We start from the raw sequence: 27,258 nt of genomic DNA on the forward strand, positions 1-27,258 counted from the left end.
ATTTTCAGCTCACTGCGATACATGCTATGAAAATTCCAGCGAAGTTACTCTTAAAACCACCGATTCCGAGGTCATATTGTTAAAGTGGATGTTTTCATACTCGTTATTGATATGTTGTGGAATCCTGGCCGGTGATTTAATTTGCAAACAAGACCAATTCATTTTTATATATATTTATTCATGAACCGACCGGGTTTATTTTTCTTGGGATGGAAAGTCGAGCATCTCATCAATAGATACACGGTAGGAAGAAAACACAAAGGAAGCACTTTCTGTGCTACGGCTATGCTCTGCGATATCGAAATACGCCGGCATAACCGATGAATAGGATCAATCATATAATTATCCCAATCGTGTTTCTTATGTGGAACTCCCGATACCACGCATACCACCGGATCGTAGGTGTGTTTTCTATAACTTGGAGAGATTGTTTTTTATCGATGTAGTTTTGCCAAAGGCTTTAATTTGCTCCGAGGTGCAAGAGTAATGTGGTGGTATTATTTACGGGAAATACCAGCCAGTAATGAAACGTCAACCGACAATTTCCTTTGCAAAACAGCCTCCCTCTCTAGTCAATTTTATTTTTTGCTAGATTTTATCTTAACCGGGATTTTCCTAGAATTGATTGCGAAACAATGACCAGTACTTACTGTGATTCAAATTACCAGTAACACTTCTCTGATTAGCAATTGTACGTCCATTATGTAAAGCGATTGTTTTTAAGTGACGTTGTTTAGTTCAAGTAATGACGAGGTTCTTTTTGCATATTCTCTATTAAGAATAAGACCTATGATTTCAAACTCCAGTGTCCAGATCTTACTATCGGCATCAAACTGATGTGCCGCTGTGCTTTGCATATTTATATCTAGACTTCAGTGCATGCCATAATAGTGAAAGATATGTCATTTTAAAGAAAATTTCAAAAATCTATACACGCGAGTGCATTAAATGACTCCGCGTACCATAAAATTAGTCGTTTTGTCAACTTCATGAACTTTGCAATTCAACCCAGGGAGAACTACCTCGTCTACAACATTTATCTTCCACAATAAGTTTCAAATATTAATGTAAATTAATAAAATGGTTTTTACGTATTTTTAGGACGCACATTTTGTTGTAAAATACCTACAGTTTACCCTGAAAGAAAAAATAAAATTGATAGAAACACTTCTTAATTTATTTGGAATTTTTCTATGATCCAAAAATATTTATATTTGTGAATGTTAATAACTTCTATTAATGTAATGTTGCCAAACGGGGCTGCGCGGAGCTATTGTCGGTTACCAGGAAGCAAAGTTTCGCGCGAAAGACGTGGCAACGCAGCATTCGTTCGCTGCGGCGAATTTTTTCAATGCCCATACATAATCTACACTGCATAAAAATCATGTATTTTCGGATCATAAAAAAATTCCAAAAAAATTAAGAAGTGTCTCTATCCATTTAATTTTTTCTTTCGAGATAAACTGTAGGTATTTTACAACAAAATATGCGTCCTAAAATACGCAGAAACCATTTTATTAATTTACGTTAATGTTTGAAACTTATTGTGTAATATGAATGTTACAGACGTAGTAGTATTCCCTGGATTGAGTTACAAAGTTCATGAAGTTGAGGAGACGGCTAATTCAATGGTGCGCGGAGTCATTTATTGCACTCGCATGTCTTGAGTTTTGAATTTTTCATAAAACAAAAAATAAATCAGTGCTATATAAAATGCTAGATACATGCTACTTCCGGTTTGCACCGGAAGTGATTCTTAAATTACATATAACCTAAAAAAAAACAATAAAAACTTGAGGAGTTGACTGATAGTTTGTTTACTTAATACGGCTCCGCGATAAAGAAGATAGTGAACCGGAAGTCAAATTTTGATAAAATATGACCTATGTAACTATCGCTAATGTAATAATTGCTACAAAAATTTGTTCATTCAAATCGGCGGAACTCTTTGGTCGCTACAGAGGAAAAATCATACATACATCCCCAGGGCACAGAGTAGATATCTCTGTGCCCAGGGGCTGTAAACAATGCACTCTTGTTCCATTGGTCGGGCAGTCGCGTAAAAATGCAAATCACGAGGGTCAAACTTCCGAAAGATTGGTCCGGTAGAGACAAAAATTATTTTTAACCAGCCATCTTGACTAGTCGGCTGTTAGATTGCCAACTGTATCCATGACATAGTTTCATTGTTTCTGTTGGTTGTTGTAAACAAGTTTCATTTGATTATAAAAATGGATAAAAGTGAGTTTCAAGCGGCGATTAAACACTGGTATCAAAAAGGTTTAACGCCGAAAAAATTAAATTTGAGATGGATGAAGATCATTGCACATCTGTTTGTATGTGTTTGTACGCAATTGGGAGTTTGATTTGATACAGGGCCGTTCAGCAAGAAAAGATGAATATTTTCTGGACGCCCTGTCTGAGTGAAGAACCCTCGAAATGATTGGCTAAGTCTATGATTGGCTTATTTCAAGTGATCGACGAATAAATGTGTTTTTGCTTTGTATTCGGATATGAAAAACTTCATCAGTTTAACCCTCATTACTTCAATTGATACCAATGAAAAAATGACTTCATCGGTGTGAGAATGAAACTATGAAATAGGATTTGAATGAGACCGTGAAAGCCTTTTCTTCCATGCAACCCTAATCACCAAGTTGATACTAAATATTTACATGGAATTTCGTAGCCAATTGAAATAATACGCAGAAATTTAATGTTCAGTCACAGGAGAAAATTATTAATAGTATTAAATAAAATGGTGGTTCGGATCAGAGGCACAGCTAGGAATTAAAGAGGGGTGGGGGGAGTTTAGGTGCAACAGATACTGGGGAGTGTGGGGGTATGGAATACCCACCAGGATATAGACAGTTACTTATACCACTTATTTCACTTACTTAAAATAAGTGGTATAAGTAACTGTCTATATCCAGGAAATAATGGAATACCACATAGTTAACCAAGAGTTAGTGAATTTTGCCCACCAGGATAAGCGGTATGTGCGAGATTAATAAATTACGGAATTTTAAGATAGATAATTCAAAATTATGAGTTTTACGGCTTTCTGAGGGATATTATATTAATCCTTACACTATTCTACTTGTAATATCAATCCAATTAAGTAAAATGGATTAAACTTAAATATTTCTCTGAGCTCTGGGGGGGGGGGGTTTAACCCTCAAAACCCCCCTCGCTGCGCCACTGGTACGGATACCTACAAACAGTCGCATTATGACCATATACTCGTATTCGTATCATGATAAAATCACAAATTAGTAGCATAATGTACGAAGAGATCTCTGTGGGAAAATGTTGAGGGTTTTGTTCGCATTCGGAAAGAAACCATTGCAGGAAAAAAGCATTTGCATCCGCGAGGAATGACAATGAAAAGTTGTGAATGCGATAGTTAACGTCTTATCGAATGTATAATTTGGGAAGCAGACCCTACTTTAGTTTATAAACCCTCAAATAATCGCCCTGCCAGTCAGAGATGGGAGTGGCGACTCTTGAAAACCCATTTAGAAGCCCAGTGGATGACGTCACTTCCGGTGGTCGCCCGGAGAATCCTCCATTTCGCAATATTCGTAGCACCTACACTGTAGATCCTACAGGTCCCCGACTAACGACCGCTCGATGTTACTACCAAAATTATTACGAAAAACCAGCTTTGAAATATCTCTAAAATATCTTCTTTATGATGCCACGAAAACCGCACTCAGCGGCTGTTTTTTCGAAATTTTGTTCTAATGTATTAGTAATACGCTAAGCTACGCTGTTTTGGTAACTGTGTACAGTTATTTCTCGATGTTCAGCTTAAGCTGGTAATCGGTGTTTTGGTGTTTATGTTATTCGGCGTTAATGTGTTATGTGGTTAATTGTGTAAATTTTGTTTTAACGTATTGGGTGTGTGATGGCTCCTTTTGATCTGTTGTATTTAAAGTGTGCGTTATTGTCATAATTCCATAGTAGTGTCAGTAGCGTGTTTTGTGTTCTGTTCAGAGAGTGTTCAAAGGATTTGGCTATGTCGTGTAGGCATTGTGTGATTGTTTTAATTTTGAGATTTTCGTTTAAGTACTGATTGCGGACGAACCAGGGGGCGCCCGAGATGGTCCATGGAGCCTTGTTTTGTATAACTGTTAGTTTTTATTAGTAAAAATGCTCTGGAAATATTTATATTGAAGGATCGTGTTCAAAAAGTGCGATCAATTAGAAGAGCGAATTTACGTAATGCGGAACGTAAACGTTTTTGGCTCTACTTAGAAAAAAAAACCTGTGTTATCATTTCCAACTTACACCGATCCGAGCTGCTATGAAATTACCGGGTCGCATCGCGTTCGTAAGTGAGGGTTGCAGGGGCGCAGCTAGGAATTAAGGCTAGGGGGGTTTTGGGCGCAACAAATACTTATGGTTGTGGGGGTATTGCATAACCGGGCAAGCAGGAGTTGCGGGGGCCCTCCGCCAGAAAAAATTAAGATAAATGGTTCAAAATTGCGAGTTTAACGGCTTTCTGAGGGGTATTTGATTAATCCTAACACTATTATATAAGTAATACTGATCCAAATAAGTAAAATGGATGAAAATTAAAAATTTCACTGAGCGCTGGGGGGGGGGGGGGATTATCCCCCAAACCCCCCCTCGCTGCGCCACTGGATAAGTAGTTGTCCTGGGTCACGAGGCTTCACGTAGAGATCACGGCGTAGCGTCCGCCATCACGTTGCAATCGACCCTGGATGAGTGCGCGGTGCCGTTGGAGCGCCTTTGCTCCTCAAAGGGCATTTCTCCGTTCGGAATGACGTCATTCCCACGTCAACCTTCGTGTCGAGAATAGAGCGAATGTGCTATTCGGACGGACATTAGAAGTCTTTGAGGGGGAATTTGCCAGCGCGTCATGAAAGAATTACCCGTGCAGAAGAAAACACTCACTTCGCTGGAAAATCTCATTTTCATAAATGCAGCAGGGAGAGAAAGAACCGAGAACGTTCGACACTCGATATTTAAAAAACTTGGCCTCTCCTCCGGCAGTGCAAATACTTAGTTATTTCCATACTCAAACGTTTCCGAACAACGAAATAAAAAGCCAAGCATGTATTCTTGTTGTTAAACGAACTGGAAAGAATCTAAGAGGCTACCTTTTTATTGGAACTTAACCAAATATGCATTCGAACGAATTTGCACAACGTAGCAACAGTTAAAACAGAATTTTTTATTCCACATTAATTCCTAAGACATGCGCAAAAGGTACTAGTATTTTTTTCTCAATAACCTTTGAACTCAGTGCACAGTCAATGGGTCAGAAAGTTTACAATTTCTTTCTTTGTAAAGTATTTTTCATTATATTGGCTACTTATTGTGATGTACTTCTTCAGTTGTAGTCGTAAAAAACACATTCTTTCAAAACCGAAGTTACGAAAGTATATATCTAGGTAATTATATTAAATAAGTACATCCTTGTAGTTACTGAGGTCAAATTTCACACTTTTTCCATGATAATTGAGTTAAAGTTTCGAGCAATAACCGAGACATATTTTTGCAACAACTTGCAATGCTTTACACATATCGTTCCACCACTTAATTCAAAACAATGGAATACAGGTTGCTATGCACCGCAATGCATCATGGGAGCACTTGAGGCCATTTTGAAGCCCATCCAAGCATGGCCGACGACCATATTTGAAATGCGCGGAATTCGAATTTGAGTAGATTAGAGCATTTTGAGGCTGTCGCATGGAAACGGAATAATTTCTCTTCCAAGTGGCAATCTCATCCGAATCACATGATAAGAATAACGTAATAGTACTTAGCACTTTTCCACATACAACCCGAGTTCAAATCGGGGCGGCGGCATAGAATTTCCAGAACTGCCCAATCCCTACTTGAATATTGTGTGTAGTACACTAAAAGTGCAACACTCAGTCCGTCAGATGGGACGTTAAGCCATTGACCCCTTGGCGCCTTTCGATAAGAACATGCTAATGTCGACGCCGGGTTTCTCTCCAGCCTTTCTTCCTTCCCTATCCTGGTTACACGATACATTAACATGTACGAGTTAATATCTAAATGCATGAATGCGTGAATGAACACGGAAATGCACCGTGTAACCACCCAACTTGTGCGAACGCATGGACGGAAAATAGAACCTGTTCTAATTTGGTTCATGCGTTCCTACATTTTCTGTTCCGGTCCAAAAAAGTCATTCATGCAAACAGACATTGTCTCGTGCGTGTTAATGTGGGTACCGTGTGCCTTATTCCTTTCGTTGCAGATGTCCTCAGCTGTCGGTCGCCTCCCCCAAATACCACATCTTAACAGAAAATTTTCAAAGGTGCACCGAGCATTAAAATGGAGGGCAAATCTAGGGGTCACTGAGATGAAGGCCAAGTGCGCAATGTCTTACGTGGGGGCGTTCCTTTGTCAAAGCGATCCACCCGTGAGTGACAAAAGTGATCGAAATTCAGGCCCCACGGTGTGCAACTTCAATAGGGTGGTTTCCTTCATCAAAGAAAACGGAAGGCATTGATTGCGATTCGTTACCCAACATTAGTGTATATACAAATTATTTGGTTTTAGAAGTCCCAGTTTAGACGAATGGCAATGGTCAATTTTTACCGAATTTGAAAAAGGCCAGATTGGGGCCCATACGATGCCACTCCACGTGATGTCACAGGGAGTCTATACGAGTAGATAGGAGTTTTACATCGTCTGAGATTACCAATGAATGCATGAGGCACAGAGCTCAGGGAAACATGTCTTAGTAATTAATAAAAAAAACATGTCTTAATCACCTATTAAAACTGCCTGCGGTCAAAAAGTTTCCTTCGTTTGATAAGGTATTAATAATCCTTATTTAACCCAAGCGCTACCTGCTAGCATCCTGTATCGTATCAGCGCTCAAAGCCTCGCCCCAAGGTCACCTCACAAGGCGACAGCGGGAACGTGAATGACGTCACACGGTCTTAAGTATCCCATCATTCATACTTAGCCATCGCGTTTTTGCGCGCTTGAAATTTTTCACTTTTCATTTAATCGCTAAAAATAGATATCGTCATTAAAAAATCTGAAAGCGTGAAATACGTACTCCAGGAGTAATAATCTTTCGATTTAGGCAATAAAAATAATAATATGAAACCACCCTATTCCAATACTCGAGAATCACTCCACCAGCGCTTGGGAGAGAGGGCAGCTGCTGTGATTCTCTCAAACAATTCTCAATGATGCTTTTTTTTACCACCAACGTGAGGTCTAACCTTCGAAAGGATGCCTTTCTATTTATTAATGGTCATCTCATTCTTCTAACAGGATACGCAACGCTCCCATGCACTTCTTGGCTGCAAACTAAACGCAAGGACTTTTCATTTCCCACTTCTCTTTCTTGTTTTTGCGTGACGCGAATTCGATTCCCGAAGAGCAACACTTGCAGACCCAAACACTTCCACACCAAACACCACGCTCCTGAATGTGCTCGGACGATGGGAGAACGACTTAATCACTTGAATGGAGCACGGAAATCTAATTGCTACCACGAAACTAACACTTTCCAGTGGTATTACTCATTGACTAGTTTCAAAGGAGGCAATATTATGGTTCAAAGTTTGGACAAACGAGGAAATTTCAACGAACTCGTGTGCTATGGATCAGAGAGCCATTTTATAAAGCGGTTAATATGTTCCATTCAACTCTCCGGCAGAAAATTACCCTCATTCTCCCTCTTCCCACTGTTTTACCTCACATTTAGACGCTTGCCTTACACTCAATCAATTATAACGCATTTATACCTACGGAAACCATAGCGAATCGCACTCAACCCGGTCGAAAAGAGCGTACTCAAGTCTCCAAATCGTACGGTTAGAAAAGACGTAGACAAAAGTCATTTTTTTTAAATTATGACTTTCGTCGGACCTTATGACATATTTTTCATGACTTTTGTCGGACCTTAATTAAAATAATGAGTTCCTCAGATAATGCTCCTCTTAGACGATCTGCAAGATATCTGTTCTTAATAGCTCAAGTAATCTAAGCCCATCACGTAACTGAGGATTAAATTTATCAACCGATTAAGTTATGAGAAGGTCCCAAGAGGAGTAGGAGATAATAGGAGCCTCGTTAAAACCTTGATAACCAGACAAAACAACCTAATCGGTCGTATATTGAGACAACACGGCCTGATGAAGACTATCGTCGAGGGCCAATTGGATGGCAATAATGGGGAAAGGATGAAAGCGAGTAAAATATGTGGAACAGGTAATTTAAGGATGAGGAAGAGAAAATATACTTGGGTTTGGAAAGATAAGATGATAATGAGATTGGGTGGAGGGCCGCATCAAGCCAATTTTAGGATTGTTGGCCTTATTTAAGTATACCGGGACTGCCCACGGTGATAACTTTTACGGAGTCTCCCGCAATGCACAAATTAGCCAGTTAACGAGGCGTCATTCTCCTCTGTGGAAATTTGTGGACCATTTCCACAGAGGAGAATGACGCCTCGGTAGCTTAACTGGCTAAAGCACTCGGCCGGAAATCGAGGGATCCGGGTTCGAATCCCGGTGAAGGCGAATGATTTTTCCTCTGTGGATTTTTCGCACGATTGTTGGCCTGTTATGAACGCACGTATTGTCCGAGTCTCTAGCGGCTCCCAGCCCAATTCATGCAAGGGCTGTTCTCTGAGAGTAAACACAACGACGGCTCTTAAAAAGGCAAAAGGCAATACACCCACAACTAAAAAGCCCGCACTTAGCTTTACAAACAAAGAATATTTTATACACGGCCATGATCCGGCTGCTCCTAACATGCGGATACCCTGCATGGGACTCAATAAAAAACACTCACTTACGCAAACTCACAGTTATACCGAACAAGACGCTAAGGACAATCACGAGCGGCCCCTGGTTCGTCCGCATCACTTACATTCACGAAAACCAAAAAATTAAAGCACTAACACAATGCCAACACGACATCTCGAAATCCTTTGAAAACTCGCAAAACAGAACACACAGTACCCTATTACAACCACTTGGAACTACAAAGTAAACCCAAACTTCAAATACAATAGACCGAAAAAGGCAATTATTCATCAAACACAATAATACACGCAAAATAGTCAAATGACACAATAACGCCAGGTACACTTAACGACAAAAAGCCGATTACTAGCAGGAGCTCTATATCGAGAAAATAATTAACCGCTAGTCACAGTTAGCTTAAGAGCGAAGCTTAGCTCACTCACAGCAGACGAATCCGAATTTCTTCAGGGCTCTTCCAGAAATATTTCATATATGCTTAACTCACATATGCGATTTGAAGTTATCGTAACTCGTAGATATTGGACTTCATTTGAAGTGTTTATTTTGGCACTGTTAGCATCATATGGGAATGGGAATAGCTGGACTTCCTACGCAATAACTGTACTGCCGTGCATTTATTAGGATTTAGTTTCAATCGGCTCTCCTTGACGCCTCAGCAATCCGAATCGGGTTGAAATCCGAATACTGAGGTGATAAGTAAATAAAAACTCATTTAAAATTACTACCGAGCAATAAGAATCACATTTACTCCCTTTCCATTGACGTAGGTACACAGTTTGCAAGTTATGTATTAGTTGGCAATTAAATTATTTATTTGTCACGTGATTACAGAAAAGTCTCTCGCGGTCAACCGGTAGGGAGCCATCCATAGGTGGATCTATGGGGGGGGGGGGTACGGGGGCACGTGCCCCCCTCCTCCCCCCAGAACCTTAAAAAATATGGAAAATTTTAATAAAGTCCCATTATCATTGCGTTCGTTTTGTACTACGAGGTAACCTTGTGCCCCCCCCCCCCCCCCCCCACCAGAAAGAAATCCTGGATCCGCCCCTGGAGCCATCGAATCAGAGCAAAGAATGAATTATCTCTTTTCACTGGGCAAGTTCAAGGCGTTTAGTAAGTAAGAAATTGGCTGGAAGGGGGGTCAAAAAGTTATTCAATGTACAAAATAGATACAACATAGTTAACTAGAAAACAAAAGAAGACTCATACTAATCAACCACTAAATCTACATCAGCATACTAATCAACACAGCACCTACCAGATTTGTCTAAAGCATCGATTCTGAAACTGGGAGTCGCGACCCCCAGGGGGGGTCACAGGCCACTCGGAAAGGGGTCGCGAGATGTATACATAGTCATATGGTGAAATATGCACTTAAAGTTAGACAACTATTTTTAGGGGGTCGCGGCTAAAACGTGTGGTCTAAAATGGGTCGCAGAAAGGCAAAGATTGGGAACCGCTGCTCTAAAGAAAACCTTCCGCGCAGATCTCAAGTACGCAAGCAGTTAGGCTGGCGAAGTTTTTACTTCACTTTCCATTGACCAAACTCTGAGGTTCCAATAAAATAAACCAAAAGTACGAAAGAAAAAAATCACAAAAACACGCTCACACACAAATTTGCTCTGAGGAAAAAACTTTGACTAACGTTTCAAGCAGGAACCCAACGTGTGTTATTTTGTTTTCTATTCAAATGAAGTTGTCTTTCTCGCTCTGATCTTGTTCCTTGACCTGCCTTCCAGCCAATTCCCTTCCTACGCAATCCATCAACTCATCGAAGGAAAGAGAGGGGTATTCACTCCTTTCGAATTGTGCACGTCCGTAGAACGATCATTGACTGATTTACGAGACACCTTGGAATTAGCTGCACATCTAACCAACTGGAAATGTAAGAGAGAGATATGAGCCGAAAAATCATTATTCCACATTTCGATAAATGTTTTTCCAGATGCTGCTGGACCAAGACTGAGTTTGGTAAAACCAAACGCTAGTCCCCAAATTCATTTATCTGCAAACGCACGTCAATTTCTTTAAAGTTTTGACGTAATTCGAAGGTTAAGTGTCGGTCTATTTACTCTTCGTTTCCGGAAGAAAAACATTATGTGAGACACTGTGGCAGTGAAAGAGTGCGGTCTGGAAAAAACCCGAGACGTGTAATACGATTCGCGTGGCCGTGAAAAAATATGACGATCTCCGTGCGCAAGCGTCGATCGGTCGGATTTCCGGTGCGGATACAAGGATGCAGCAGCGGAGAAGATGGAGGGAGGAGAAACAAAGGAACGGACTGGATAAATCTTTCTTGGGTTTCCGCGCGGATGAGAAAATCTCAGAAAAGCAGAAGCCTTGAGAATGAGTGTCAAAACGTCGGCGCTCTTAGCTTCTGTTACCCGCGCAGAAACCCGAGAAAAGTTCATTCATTCTCATCGCCAGGAAAGTGTTACATCATACTCGACGATAGGACTGAAACTTCACACTTTCAATGCCTTGACGACCGCAACCTAGACAATAACTGGAACAAAATTGATTGGGGGAGTGTACACAGAGAGGACACGCATTTCAGGGATGCGCCTAAGTATCTGGATCGCTACGTAGGAATCGGAACTTGCATTACCAAGTGTAACTAGATAATTCAAAAGTTAAGAACGAGGGATATTCAGAAGAAAACCTTTTAGAAGCAAGCTCCACAGAACGGCGGGAAGTAGTACGATTTATTTAGTAGTTAGCAGTAGCGTTCCTTGAAGTTGAGCCGTAGAAGACAGCAATAGCCGTGACAAGATGGCTGTTCCGCTAACTACATGCTCCACGTTGTAGCACCTCTCTGCTAATGCGTTTTGTGAGTAATGAAGTAACGAGAGGAACATAAATAAATCGCAGAATTACAGTGCAGTACTGTGATTCGCGTAGTTGTGTAGCAAGTTCAAAAGCGGCCAACTAGAAACGAAAGGGTAGAGCACGGAATGGCGCTACAGCTCATCACCGCAACCATGGCCCTTATATACGGACCATGACCGCAACCAATGAAATCCCACCGTCAATATTCTGCCGGGAAAGTCAATGATCGCTCTTACTTTATGGGACGAAAAGGTGACAATCTCATAGCGACAGTAACTAGTCATGCTCAAAAATCGTCTTCGCCCTGCAATCAGGAGTAAAGGACGAGACCTCGTGGCTGCCGGTGCATTCCCACATCCCGACCTCATCCTTCCACACTTCAGACCATCCACGGTGTCACATTTTAATTTCTGACTCATCAACTTAATTCACTCTTTAACACACCAGGTGATCAGTAATGACCAATAGGTGATCAGTAACGGGACGAAAGCATTTGCGAAGTGATGCTGCGGTGGAAACAGTGGAGCAGGAGTTCTTCTACATCTACATCTACATAATACCCTGCGAGCCACCTCTAGGGTGTTTGGCAGGGGGTGATCAATCACCAGCATGCAGCATGCAATTGGACTCCCACATGCACATCACACGGTCCAAAACGTCACGCATACTAACAAATTATACCATCATATGCTGTTAGAAATTAAAATAAAATTAAGAAACATGCAATAAGTTTTACATAGGTTAGTTGGCTACACTACAAGTCATGCAATCTATTTATGAGTTATATCGCTGCCGTTATAATCTCTTATTGATCGTGGAAAAAATGACATTCTGTACCTGTCTGTTCTACAATCTATCTCTCTTATTTTATTTATATGAACTGATCTTCCGTAGTATGCTGGCGTCCGTAAGATATGGTTAACTTCGTTAGAAAGGACACTGCTCTTGAATTTGTCTAAAAGGTTTAGTCTATTTTTCAATCTACGGTCTGACAGAGATTCCCATCCGAGTTTATCTAAGAGGTCAGTAACACTAACAAGACTATCGTAACGACCTTTCACATACCTGGCAGCTCTTCTTTGCACGTGTTCTAACTCTGTTATTAAGCCTTTTTCAGGAGGGTCCCAAACACTGGCAGCGTATTCCAAATGTTGTCTAACGGGGGAAAAGTAGCTAATTTCTCTCACTTTGTCGTCACACTTTCCTAATATTCTTTTAACAAAACCCATTTTACGATTAGCTTGACCGGTTATTTCTCGGATATGTTAATTCCACGATAGATCATTATTGAGTCTAACCCCTAGATATTTCACGGATTCAACAGTCTCTAATTGGGTACCCCGAATTGTATAGCTACGTTGTAGGGAGTTGTTCTTCTTCCAGAAATTCATTACGACGCATTTTTTCAAATTTAATTCTAACTGCCAAGCATCTTTTTCGAGTTGCTGCGGACACGCCCAAAATAATTCTCCCAACGGGCTATATCTATGGGCTTCCAAAGCGTTGGAATCGAACGCACGAAGATCTCGCAGAAAAATCGTACGCAAAATTTGTTCTTAGTTGTCACAAAAACATTATTTCACTCTTAGCCTATGGGTACTCGCGCGGGATACAGTGGTATGCCAGACATTTAGTTAATTTTGGGTTTTCGCCACGTGTGGTCAGATTTGAGTGGGAGGGAGTCTCAATACGTGAAAAAAATGCGATGAGGTAAAAATATTGCATATGAGGTAATTTAAAAAATTACATTGGGCTAGAGCTATACCCCGCGCATGTATTCGTGATTCAGTATTCAGCGCGAGTCCCGCAGGATTGAGGTTTTAATTTCAGTCACCCTCGTACATATTGAGTACAAAGTTCTACCGCTAGGAGTCGAGAGTATAGTTAATCGTCAGGGGAAGCGGATAAGCCTATATAACAATCACGAGTAGTCGCTACTCAGTACTCGTTACTGAAATGCGCCGGTAATCAGTAATTGTTATCGACGCTGGAAAGTAATCCTTCTTCCCACCTTCAATACATTCCAGGGAAGTTTTGGCTGAACGCGAGAGACCGTATCTCTAAGCGTTTTGGGGCATCAAGGGGAGAACGTTTGGATTCGTAAATAATGACGGAATAATTCGGTCGTTTCAGAGATGCCAACCACCGTTCGTTCACCTTTCACTTTCGTGAGTCAGTTGACTCAATGACTCAGTCGAATGGTCCATCAACGGTCACCACCTTATGTCAATCACAACGTGCAAGGCCATCATCTACCTATAGTTGCTGGGCGGAACTTCTCTGGAACATTTCCTTTTAAAAATTCTAACGCCCCCCGCCACACGCCTATTGAGGTGGCTTGCGAAGTACTATGTAGTTGGGATGAAGAAACATTTTATGCGCCCTTTCTGAACTGGAAAGATACACAGATTATAAAAAGATACTAAACGCAGGTGAACAGTGAAATTACGAATTCGGTGCTCCTGCCTTCGGATACGGCATTTGTTAAAATGTATGCATGATTATATGCAATGGTATGATTCAAATGCACCGACCCAAGAGTAATAAATCACATCCCTAAGGCTTCTATTCTTTTCCAATCATCTTGACAGTATGATGAGGAAAGCATTTGCACTGGAAATTTGAGATAGAATGTTTCAATAAGTGATAATTGTTCCCATCGAGATAATACCATCATGGAATGGATGACATTCGATGAGTCTGCCTTGAAAAGTACGGGAAGCCGAGGATGTTGGACGGATTCATTCTTTGAATCCTCAAATTCGCGAAAGAGTAGGCCTTGACATAGATGTATGTATTAGGGCACCGCCTTTGCTAAACGGCGGATAATATGGATGGCCTAACGGTCATAAATTACCCAAAAATATTGCCAAAGACTGAAAACGTCTTCGCATGCGCTCAAGGTGAAGCGTAGGTGTCTTCGATGGAGGGGAGTGCGACTCTTGTTCTCAGACCGACCGATATCAAAGGCCAAGACAGCGATCACCCCACGACCCCTTTCCTTTCGATAGACCAATTTCATTTTCTCTCCGTCTTTAAATATTGAAATGAAATGTATTTTTTCCACGATTAATTATCGTGGAAAAGTGCAACTAGCTTTCATTTCAATGTGTCGAAATGCCACTGCATCACCCCTTAATCTGTTGTACTTTCTTTCCGTCCTTGGCCACACGTCGATTGTTAAATCTTCACGTCTATAAAGAACGCATTAGAATCAGTTGTGTGTCAAGGACCACACTTGGATACGTCCGGAGAAGAATGGGGAAGAAAAATGCATAAAACAATAAAAGTAAGAGAATTGGAGTACTTGGGACATATCATTAGAGTAAAAAGATACAATATTTAGTCCACAAGGGAAGGATGGAGAACGAGGAGAAGAAGACCCGTTCTGGTCGGACAGTGCAAAATTATGCCTCGGGTGCTCTAAGCTCTAGACCTGTGCTAGTCAGTCTCATCAAGGCAATAGAAGAGGCAACCTTCTAAGAGGCCGTGGATGAGAATACAGCACAGAGTATGGGAATCATCTCGCTCGCTCAGTCCTTCACTCGCTATTTATTAATAAAAGCATTCGGAATCGGGGGATAAGTCACAATGAAAATATACCTTCCACATTCAGCCACGATATGGAATTTGCATGAGACGCCCGACAGCTGAGGTCATTGGCGCCATGAGGGAAGGGAAGCACTGCCTGCTCTTAACAATAGGAGCCGAGGGGACAGCAGCTTAGCGACCAATCCGACGGAGTGTGTCCTCCACAATGAACTCAAGCAGGGATCGGACGCTCTATGAAAATTCTCCTCTACCACCGGGAATCAAACCCGCGCCCACGGTGTACGAAGCAACCACACAATCCCTAATTCAGCCATTCTGTTTAAAAAACGCGTAATTCACTGTCACTTTTCGCAAGCTGATTGCGTCTCCAGAGATCTGGTTGATAAACTCTTCTAGGGAGAACTGCTCAATGAGAGAAAAAATGTCTCCTAAGAGGGTGAGCATCTTCTAACCACGCGAGGACGAGGCGCAACCTCCAGGAGACGCGGCGGACGCGGAAACAATTGGAATTAGCTCGTTGCGTCATCAACTCGTCCGCAACAGGGTCAAGGTTGTCGATTTGTCACCGCGAAATGGTCGAAAAGTGGGCGGCGAATTGAAATATTTAAAAAATTAATCATTTTTTTAAGTCCATCGCATTCGACAACAAAAACATACGGTGAAAATAATTTAGCCCATTGACAGTGGATATCCTAACAAATGTGACCTTTGGAGCGTGAAGGGTGATAAGTGGCAAGGTGTTTCATAGGGTAAATCAGCCACCGTCTCCATTATAAGTCTGATCTCATAATTGTGATTATGAAAGCATTCAAACGTTTGATATAGGTTTCCATGGAGTATTTACGAAGTATTCTGGCACTTCATGGACTCCACTCTTCAATTCACAATGAAAATTCACTACTCCCTCTCTCATTCCATCAAAAAATCCTATTCTCTTCCTTCCCCTCCTTCGTTTACCCAACATTCCATTCTATTTAACACTGTTTTCAACATCCCCTCCCCGCTAAGTACTCGCTCTATCCATACATTTTGTCTCTTCCGTATCTCATCCAGAAGCTGCCTCTCCCCACCCACCATGTCCAGCACTTCGTCGTTCCTCCTCCTCTCCGTCCACTAAACCCTCTCCATTCACCCACATCTCGAACGCCTCCGGTTTTCTCTCGTCCTCCTTCCTAAGTGCCCATTATTCCGCATCGTGAAGCGCTTCGCTTCAGAACATTGCTAGCCCATGTGAATATCTCATTATAACCATCACAATTTCATCATATTTACCAAGTAAAAGAAATTCTTGAAGCTCGTAAAAAGGCTAGTTTAGGATATAATTTACACAAAATGATGAACATTTTTAATCGAAGCTATTATTTAACCACATCCAGTGATACCACACATGTTTAATCCCCAAACTTACGAAGGTGTGAGATCAACGCTTGCTGCACGAAACAGACAAGAGATTTTAGCGACAGAAAAATGTTTTTTTTCTTATCTTGCTCACGGTTCCTTTCTCCGTAGCCAAGGACAGAGTGAATATTAATGAGTAAACAAAAATTAGGGATGAGAAGTTTAGCGTCGCAATCGGAAGTTGACCAATTCCTCCCTTGACAACCGATGAAGCAATCTAAGCGCAAGGCGATATCAATGGCCACTTTCGTCCAGAGTGAATGAAATGTCTCAGACGACAGATTCAGGAAAGGATGCGTTGCATAACCTCCAGTTCCAGATTGGATGCGTCGCTTAGTGATGGCGAAATGTAAACATTGCTGCCTCCATTCGGCCAAAACAAAAACTTAAGGAAAATAATCCACGTGTTTTAATTCGAAAATCGCTGGATTCCAACCATTAATAAATATGTATACATTGATTACCCATTTTACTGCATTTAAAGTCCACATTTATATATATATGGGTAAGAAGAAGTTAAATTTATTCATGATGCTCTCGTGTAAGTCACCTTCAAACGTGTTTATATCCTCGAAATCGTCATAAAGTAAAAGTAATTAAGGATGATCATACCGCTGAGAATACAAGTGGAGACATGAGGAAACAAATCAGAAGGAAAAATTCATGATGGAAGAGATGCAGGCAAGCATTAAGAGAATGGCTGGGAATTGAGGTAGGAGCCTTGATTCAAGGGATTGGGATTTATGGGTAAATTAGGACACAGTCCTAATAGTTCCATAGCTATATCGATGCTTTCCTTTGGGTGCCTCGCCATGAGTCAACGCAATTGCCTTTTGTTACTTCTCTCCGGTCGCTGCATGCTACAGAGCCTATTTCTCCTGATCACTCGCTGAATTCCCAGAGATTTTTTCTCCAGGAAATCGAATTTCCCTGCATATTGCATGTTTTCCTGGTATTCCAATCTGAATAAATAAGAATGCATCGTCACGCCTTTCGCATTGTCTTTGTCACGCTGTCGCTAACAAACATAATATATTTTATGATATTTCTTGGAGTTTAGGTCAATGTAAAACAAATTATAGCCAACGTTTCGATTTATTTAAAATCATCCTCAGGGCTATGAAAGAGAAAACATGAACAATATAAAATACAAAATTCATGTTTTCTCTTTCATAGCCCTGAGGATGATTTTAAATAAATCGAAACGTTGGCTATAACTTGTTTTACAATGACCTAAGCTCCAAGAAATATCATAAAATGTATTGAACAAGGTCAAGAATAGAAGAGGAAAAATAATAACAAACATAATAATCCATGCAACGGCGCCGCGGTGACGTCTATGCACGTTTAAAACCAGGGATGGAGGGTGAAAGGAAACGAAAATGTTTCGTTTCGAGTCGGAGGGGAACGAAAATACGAGGCATGAGTTTAGTTCCGTTCCTGCACGAAATTAAAATCACCAAGGAGTTTAGTTTCGACCCGGGACGAAACTTTACTCCCAGGAACGAAACTAAACTAATCGAAACTCCACTTCTCGTAGTTAAGTTTCGATCCCAGAAGTTGAGTGGAGGGGGATGAGAGGGAATAGTTTCGACCCAATACGCTTGGCATACGTGTAGAGTGGTTAAAATATTGAGCTTAAAAATCGAATGGCCATTTTGCGTTCATCGTTCTCCTGTTAGTTGCAAAAATATGAGCGCCCCATGCATCTAATGGCGGTAGGCCATACCTCTACTTCATCCAACTTCATACTTGGCGCGTGGGTGGAAACTAAACTTTTCAAAGGTGAAGCACGTGGTCCTTCCGGTGCGAAACATTATCTACGTTTCGTTTCGTCCCAGAGTTTTACTTTTGTTTCGACCCGAAGTAGTTTTGACTCCGATTACGTTTCGACCATTTGAGTTTAGCTCCCCGAAGTTTAAATCCATTTCCTTTCGTTTCTACATTTCGCTCCTGAGAACGAAATTATTGAAATTTTACTAATTTTGGCTTTCGTATAGTTTCCCTTGCCATCTCTGGTTAAACACGCCTTCAAAACGATTCTAAAACATTGTATCTTAAATGATTCATGCAAAATTACAAAAATTGTATGAGCCATTTGCCCACATTTTAAATGCATACAATATTCCACAAAACTGTGCGCAGGCATCATTACTATTAAGATATTACGTTTAGTTGATAAATCGTTCACTATTTAACAGTGACCCTTGCAAGTACTTCGTCTACATGATACCCCGCAAGCCGCTTCAACAGACGCGTGGCAGGGGTCGCTAGGACACCAGACGTAAACAATTACAAAAGAAATGCGCGTCCGCCTCGCATTCTTTGAAGTTGGAAGGAAAATGAATTCTGATTCCTATCCGTTCAGCAAATTATCTGTCTAAATTTGTCGTGAGTCTCGGACCTGGGATAAATTGGATTGGATGGAAACCCAGCACCAGTGTCAGTGAAACTCTCATTGCTAGGACCCATTAGGTTAACGATAAGTACTGTCTCAATATTTGAGAAAGAGTACCTACTCACATGTAATCTCCTGGATGATGGGAGTATTATAGAATCATGGAATTTTCCCTGGAGTTTTCCCTGGAGAAAAGTTTTTCCACGGAAGTTTCTCTCCCGAAAAACAAATCCTTCAACGCAACCGCGAGGAAATCCAGTTCTTTGAGCATTGAGCCAATCCCATCGCGACTAATTAATGTATTTGATTATAAATGTGTACACAATCGCAAAATAGAGAAACTTATATGAAAATAATTCACCACTTCCCTTTGGCTCATCTTGGTCGTCTTTGAGTCCATAGCACTGAATAGAAATCTAGGAATCATTCACTGCAATTTTATTTTCCCAAACCATTTTAGCACTTATTGTGAGTGCCATTTCAAAGGGACAATATCATTAGGGTTGGTCCCTTGAGAATGGAACACGCAATCGCTGAAACCGTTTTGACAAATGAAATAACCGCGGAAAAGTACTAAGTCTATGTGTTCGGTGAACGACACCGTTAAAGAGCAAATAAGAGATAAATAATCAGTTCTCCACGAAATGATTTTTCGCCCAAAAGAAAGAAATTCTATCACTTTAGTCACGAATTTGGTGTTGCATTTAGTCGCTGGGTATTTATCAAGGAAATAATAAAAACGGACACTTCGCGGAGGCTCTTAAGTATGGTTTGACTCATTGAAGCAAAGTACTATATGCAGAACTGAATAGGCAGTTTCGGAGAAATGTTACCCTCGAATAGCATAAAAAATATTATCAGTCTTGTGCACTGCGTTACAAGAGGTGGATGAAAAATAAACGGACTAAACACCGGAGGGCGTTCTTCCCTCGGACTGTCGTGTGCTTACAATTTTCTAGACTCGGTATTTAAGAAATCCTGGCCTGAAAAGTGTGATGAAATCCCTCAGTAATTCAAGGCTTATTTGAACATAAACATATTTTATCACGGAAGAAATATATGCATTTTAATTGAAAATATTTCTCCTCCATCTTTTTTTCCAATTTAGGATGGGCACCTCACATTTTCCTTATTTAATGTACTTCTAATGAATACGCCTCAAAGAATTAAATTTTTCACACTTTTCGAACCATTTATACCACGAAAATTAACAAAAAAAGGATAAAAAGGCAATTTTAATTCATTGGCCTTTGTCTACTGGTTATGGAATTGCGTGCCTTGAAAAGCAAACACAAAACTTTTCAATCGATAAATAATTTACATTATTGTAAGTCCTGACAACAAAAGGTAACTAGGCGAGTGAGAAAGTCTCTGACGAAAGCCAATTCGTGGCATTTTTCATAAATGCTTTAAAGTATAGATCAATAAAATTAAATTAAAAAGCATATAAAAGGTTTCGCATTCGCGCCTTCTGCAAAAGTTCCTCGGAGTAAAAAAAAATACCTTCCATTGCTGATTAACCTCGGCCTTCGAGATGACTAGCGACCCAGAGTCACATATGACGCAAGCAACCTTTTTCAAGATCTTCTCGATGCGATGGTTGGCAGGATGACTGGCAATGTGGAAACACGCAGGATAGGTTTTTGGTCCCCAATAAGCACCGAGCCTGTCTGAGCCTTCGAAAGGTTATTGAATTCCCCCGGTGGGTCCATGCGTGACATTGTCTCTTACCCTCTCGATACACCAGGCACGACAACACCCATGAATTAGTACATTTCGAATTCACAGTGCAATTGCAGTAGCAAAAAACGGCATTACTACACTATTATTAGCGTTCATAGTAGTGTACCAGGGGCATTGCCAATTCACTTGAAGATAGCAGAGGCAAAAAAAAAGAAATGACGAATGCGAAAGAGAGAAATAATGATTCTGAAACTGTATTATAGTCACCGCCATTAAAGCAACGTCCATTTGCTCTTCGGAACCAGGTCTCAAAGACTGTTTTGGTCGGCATTTCTAATTTTCCAAGTTTCCGATGCATAGATTGCCACCACGCCCAAACAATTATTTTCTCATCGTGCCTCCGTGTTGGATGAGATGAGTGGCCTTCTATCCATGAATGCCATCTTAGCTGGAGCTGTGAGGCGCTATTAGTCAGCTGTGCTTCTTCCCTCACATGACGGTGGATCATTACTTCCAAATGCATAAGTCCCGATTTCAAGAGAAGCAGTCGCAATCACGATGCGTGAATATGATTTCGTGAGTGGCGCAAAAGACGGAGGACATGGCTGTGGATAGAAAAAACTACACGAGCGGAACGTCAATTCAGAAGGAAGCGAATCGTTGGGGATTGTGAATTTCAATTAAGCGAATTCGGCAGTGCTGAGTCACCGCCTACACGCGCGTCGCAGCTTCCGCAAAAACACACGCGCGACATTCCAGGCGCTAGCGAGAAACCAAATCTCCCGAGACAGTGCTGTTGTTCTTCTTCGTGGGTGCCCAAGGGCGAACGTAGGTGGGGCGGTCGAGGGAGGAAAAGGGGAATTCCGCTGCGACGGCCTTTGTCACTCTCCGCGGAATCTGCAGGAACGAAAGAAACACCCTCAGGATGGACTGGATGGACTGCGCCTAAACCACAAATATTCTATTACTATACAAGGTTTTCCATACGAGTGGTAGACAAAAGCCGCCACTCGGGTCGCTAATTGCATAGCAATCCGAATTTCACGGGAAATTTAATTGTAGTTTGGGTCGTTAACATAAATTTATATTACTGATGATATAATCTATCGAATCCATAACTTTTCAATGTTAATCGTGGTGACAAGCGTGCTCTTTGGAAAATATTGAGAATAAATTCACACTGCACTAATCGCCGTGCTGCGGAAGTTATTGAAAACGGATTCAAATGTGCGCAGAGTGGCAAACTCTGTGAATGAAGCCTCTCCTGCAAATGATACTGGCCCTACGAAATGTGGTGCTATTCGTCTATTTGGTCCTATTGACATGTCAGCAGCTATTGGAGTCGATGAAAAATCTAAAGCTTGCGTTGGGAGAGAGGTTCATTTGTAAAGCTACGTGACTGTAAAATATTGAGCCTGTTTACTTTTTTTAAATCTAAAATACAAGTGAGGGAAGCCGTACGCGCGGTGGTATTAGCACCATAAACAGTAGTTAAACGGCAAAAAAAATAAATAAAATGAATAATTGAAAGCATAACTTGTTGGAATTTGGTCTTAGACGTGAATGAAAAATTCATTCAGCATATTATACTCTATAAAAACTCAGCTCACGACCCAGGTTGTACAGCATTAATATTCAAGGTGGTGAGGTCAATCAAGTTGTTTGTGGAGTGGAACATGCTGACTGAATTTTTTGGCCATGTGTGCAGCTACGCATCACTGAACTCTACAATGTCGAAATTCGCCTGAAAAAAATCCAATTGCTTACATTTTAACTTCGTATCGAGTTGATCTCAAGACAATCATATTCAAGGCGGAAGATAGAAATTTGGGGACAAGAGGAAATAAAAATTCTTATTATTTTTTATAAAATATTTCTAAATTGAAACTTAAATTTGCATAAATAACTCAGTGAACACGAAAGGTTGAGTCAGAGTTTAATTAGAAGGAACTTTCATCTCATTTACAAATGAATAATCATAATCTATACCTAATACTTAAACACTGCATGCATCCGCTGTACTAATAATCTATCTTAGTTAATCTATACAATTGGAGGGAGAATCTGAATGATTGGCCTCTGTACTCAGCTGCAATCGTATCGTAGAAGCTGCCAAGCAGGATGAGGGCTGAATAAAGATGACCACTTACAACACCAATACTTCTAAAGATGTAGACGAAACAGAGCATTTCACACGGAAGATGGGGTGGAAGAGGGTGTGAGATCCCCTCTTGCTCGAGGACTTAGCAGCGGAACGCGTGGGCGGGACAATGCTATGAGCGGAATCCTGCGAAGTGTAGAAAGCGAGGTTTATAGGAAAAATAGCGCAAAATACATTCAACTCTTTAAGAAAAATAGTGCATTGACTATGGGTCGTTCGTAGCCAAAATAACCAGCACTAAACGAGATTTATCATCCGACTAACATCGGACAGCAAACTGACCACCAAGCAATGTTGTAACTGTTTATGATCTTCTTTTTGATTCTAAATATTTTTCCAGAGCTAATTTATTCAATATTCATTTTATTCTTCATCGCTAGATGTCTTTTTCGTAATATGCGGATTTTGTTTCGATAGAAGGTAAAAAATACGGAATAAAAGACCTGAGACAAATTACTACAAACATCCCACATTGATTCAAAATTGACCGAACTATAAGATGATTTTTGGGTCGCTTTACCCTTGTTTTGTGCTAATAGGGTAGTTTCCTTCATCAAAGAAAACGAAAGGCATTGATTGCGATTCGTTACCCACCATTAGTGTATTCATAATACACAAATTATTTGGTTTTTGAAATACCGGTTTAGACGAATGGCAAGGGTCAAATTTTATCCTCATTTGAAAAAGGCCAGATTGGCGCCCATGCGATTCCACTCCACATGACGTCACAGGGACCTAGTTTCTACACGAGAGGATAGGAGTTATACATCGTCTGAGGTTACCAATGCATGCATGAGGCACAGAGCTCAGGGAAACATGTCTTAATAAACACTTATTGAAACTGGCTAAGGTCGGAAAGTTTTCCTCGTTTGATAAGGTATTAATAAACCTTTTTTAAGCCAAGCGCTACCATCCAGCAAGGTACTCAGCTATCCGCTAGCATCCTGCGACGTATCAGCGCTAAGCCTCGCCTCAAGGTCACCTCACCGGGCGGGAGGGGGAACCAGAAATACGACGTACGGAGATATTTCCCGGCATTCATACTTAAGCGTCGCGTTTTCGCGCGCTTGAAAATTTTCACTTTTCATTTAATCGCGAAAAATAGATGTTGTCATTTAAAAATCTAAAAGCGTGAAATACGTACTCCAGGAGTAATAATCTTTCGATTAAAGCAATAAAAAAATAATAGGAAACCACCCTATTATTGCTATACAAACCACTCGGAGAACTCCCTGAGATTAAACCCGTAATTTTTTCGATAGACGACTCGTGTTTCCATGAGAAGGCGCCGCACCCACTCTATCGATCCCTAGTATATATCGCTTTAAGAAAAAAGCTCGAAGGTTAGAGTCAGAGGCTAGAGCATCGATGTTTCTCTCGATTGTTGGTGGTCAGTGGAGGGAGGGAGGTCGGAAGGTTATGGAGCGACGTGTAGTGGGGAGATCGTTCCACGGCCGCTTCCTCCTCCTTGCCCCCACTCCAATCCGCCTCCCGCCGCTGCCTATAAGGGCTGCAGCGCCACCAAGGTCTCCCCAGGACTCGATAGACGCTCACCGCCGCCGGAGGAAGTATCTCTGGGTATTAGTGAGGTTCGGCGTTTGTTACCGTCCCATACGAACAGTGGAAAAGGGAGTGTCGTCCATTGTGTGTCGCTTTGTCTGAAGGAGACCATGAGGTTATTTCCACTGTGGTCCTCGCCCGCGGACCCCTTGGGTTCCGTGTGGCGTTGGGCCTCTGCGCGGGTGCGGCATCCACAACCATCGCAGCCGGTCATCGTCCGTCGAACGTCGCTCGGGGGACGCAGGGTGTCGCTGGTGACGCGGGTGCCGGAGGACGAGAGGGAGCAGGAGAAGCGGCGCGCGGATCGGCGGCGCCGCAGCGAGCAGCTTGAGCGCGGCCCATTGGAGGCAGCCGCTCTGGGTGCGGAGACTAGACGGAAGCGAAGGCGCGGTGAGCATTCGGAGACTTCAACGCGTGTGTGGAGACTTTAACGCTCGTCGTAGAGGTAGGGAAGCGGTGTTGGGAGCGCGGTTAGTGGATTTGGTGCGGTGCGGTGGATCCCCTTGACACGGATTTGATAAAATATCGAGCAGCACTAGGCGAGGAGGTCAGAGGAGCGGCGATGTTGGGTGATGGTTCTCGGCGGGGTTTCCACACTGACGTGCGTCACCAAGAATCCTTCCGTCTCCTATAGCTACGCACTCGCGCCGTGGGCGTCCGAAACATGTTCCAACCGCAGTGACTGCGGAGAAAATAAAAACTTTGTGTGTTTCCACTGAACTCAGCGAGTGCCAGCCGTTGGTCGTTATCGAGGTGACAAGGTTTGGTTCGCGAGTGCCTTATTATAGTTTAGGAGTGACTTGATTATGCTTATGGGCTACCTGCGTCTTGATTTTAAATAGAGGACTCTTCATCTCCTTTACCGGGGATATCTTCAGGGCCTCAGAAATCTCCGGCAAGGGATAAGAGACGTAAGCTTCTTTATCGTCAATACGCGGGCCTACCTTGAAAGCATTATCAAGTTATGCTTGGACGGCGAAAGTTTTAACAATTTGACGTACGAAGTGGTTGAAAAATTTGTTTTGAGGTTGATGGATGTCTTGTAATGCAGGATTTGATCAATAATAGCTAATAATATTACGTCTAGTAAGCTGTACTTATTTCACCAATTAAGAATATTGCCTGAAAACTATTTTATCAATTCCACATCGCGAGTATCTACATGTATTCACGTCAAAAATTAAACAACTGATATATTTCCAAAAAGAATAATTCATCCGTAAAACGAACTAGGTTTCAGCTCCTCGTGTCATTATCTAAGAATTATAAGGGTGGAACAAGGAAGGCACCTAGATAATGACACTCGGTGCTATAAACATTGCACAGCGATAATTTATTCTGTGGAAATTTACCAGTGTTTTCTATTATATGTGTGGAAAAGTTTTGCTAAGTTATGCTCGATCAAGTTTCAAATACAAAGGTGTATATTTCTGCACCGCCTTTATAAAGCTCAAGTGATTCAAATTTTGTATCTCAGAAATTCTTCTCGGGTGGCCAACCGGGTGAATGGCTCAATCCGCAACCGTTTCGGCAGCTCACTTTGCCACCGTATTCGGGGGGAGAGGAATATTTATATTTTTATGATACATTATTCTAGTAAATTGCTTTTTGCATTAGCAAATATAATCATTGCGTAAAAACCTCACTCATAACTCCTGAAGAAGGTAGCAGAGTGAGTTGCCGAAATGTTGGAGATGGAGTTATTCACCCAGTTGACAACCGAGGAAAATCTCCGCAAACCATTCACCGAGAAACCCTCAAATCTTCCGCCAGCACTTGTCACTTCGGTAACGACTGCCGAGGATTAATAGCCAAGTGGGATGAATTTAGTTTGTGGGATCGGACAACGCTTTTATTTTCTCAGCGAAATGAATAGGTAACATTAATTTGATGCCAAGGGGGAAAATATCCCGACGTAGTTAACACCGCCACTGCCGGTCTGCAAGAGAATTGTTTGTTTTAGGATGGCGTACCTTTATTATTATAAGAAAAATTTCTTTTTAGAGAATTAGAAAGTATTAGAGAAATTAATCTTCTTCATTTCATCTTACTAGTCCGAGATTTGAATGGAGAGTTAATTGTAAAGCCTTGCCCAAGTGCTGGATATGTGAGTAAGTGTGAAGAAGAAAGATAAAAAAGTTAATATGCGAGGAATGTTTAGCAAGAGTGTTAAATCGAGAGTATCAAATAGGGATTGTCTCATGCGCCATAATTCACGTCGATTGATCGAAATGCACTCAGGTCAGGGAAGCTGCGGTCACCATTTCTTCAAAAGTAGAACACGACGCGGCATGTTTGAATGTCCGTCTGCCCACGCCATCGCAAAAGGGACGATTCTCTTGCAGACCGGAGAGTGACGGCACAAACTATGCTGGAATTCTCATTTCCCTGACATTAATACGGGTCACAAAATTTCCCAAACAAATACAGATACGCTAAGCTAGGATGGAGAGGATAGGCTCCGAAAATTAATTCAATCTTCAAGTGCACGGCATTAAGTAATACATAACACTATAGAAAGCCAAAATTTGTCCAAGAGAAATAAAAGGCGCGCCACAATTTGTGGTAATCCCCTTTTTCCCCAATAGGTCACTCACAGTGACTCAGGCCTCTTCCGTAAAATCCCGACAGGATTCCAACCGCGCCCTGAACCTCGCGACGTGATACGGGATTGTGGCCATGGAAACGTTAAGAGAAAAAGAGGAAAATGGGCTCGTCAAAGAAGTCTCCTTGGTGCGGGTGCTGGCCACACGCCCTTTCCTCCGAATTGCGCGTTACAAAATATTCATGAAACATTCTTTCCCAGGAGAGAGTGATATGAAGAATTTCGCGACACAGAACCGCCAAGTATGAGTCGCTCCCTCCGAGTGAAACGAAAA

General features: G+C 41.6%; 1 protein-coding gene across 1 annotated transcript in view; it reads left to right on the forward strand.

Annotated features, from left to right (window-relative positions):
* Positions 1-24,359: 24,359 nt before the first annotated feature.
* LOC124154680 (scavenger receptor class B member 1-like) overlaps positions 24,360-27,258 on the forward strand; it is a 77,725-nt gene continuing 74,826 nt past the window's right edge. Inside the window, exon 1 of the mRNA XM_046528557.1 lies at positions 24,360-24,769. Within this exon, the coding sequence (XP_046384513.1) occupies positions 24,490-24,769 (280 nt within the window). The 5' untranslated portion in view covers positions 24,360-24,489. The remainder of the gene's footprint in view (positions 24,770-27,258) is intronic.

This window comes from Ischnura elegans, chromosome 2 (genome assembly GCF_921293095.1).
Source record: "Ischnura elegans chromosome 2, ioIscEleg1.1, whole genome shotgun sequence".
In the NCBI taxonomy this organism is placed as follows: domain Eukaryota; kingdom Metazoa; phylum Arthropoda; class Insecta; order Odonata; family Coenagrionidae; genus Ischnura; species Ischnura elegans.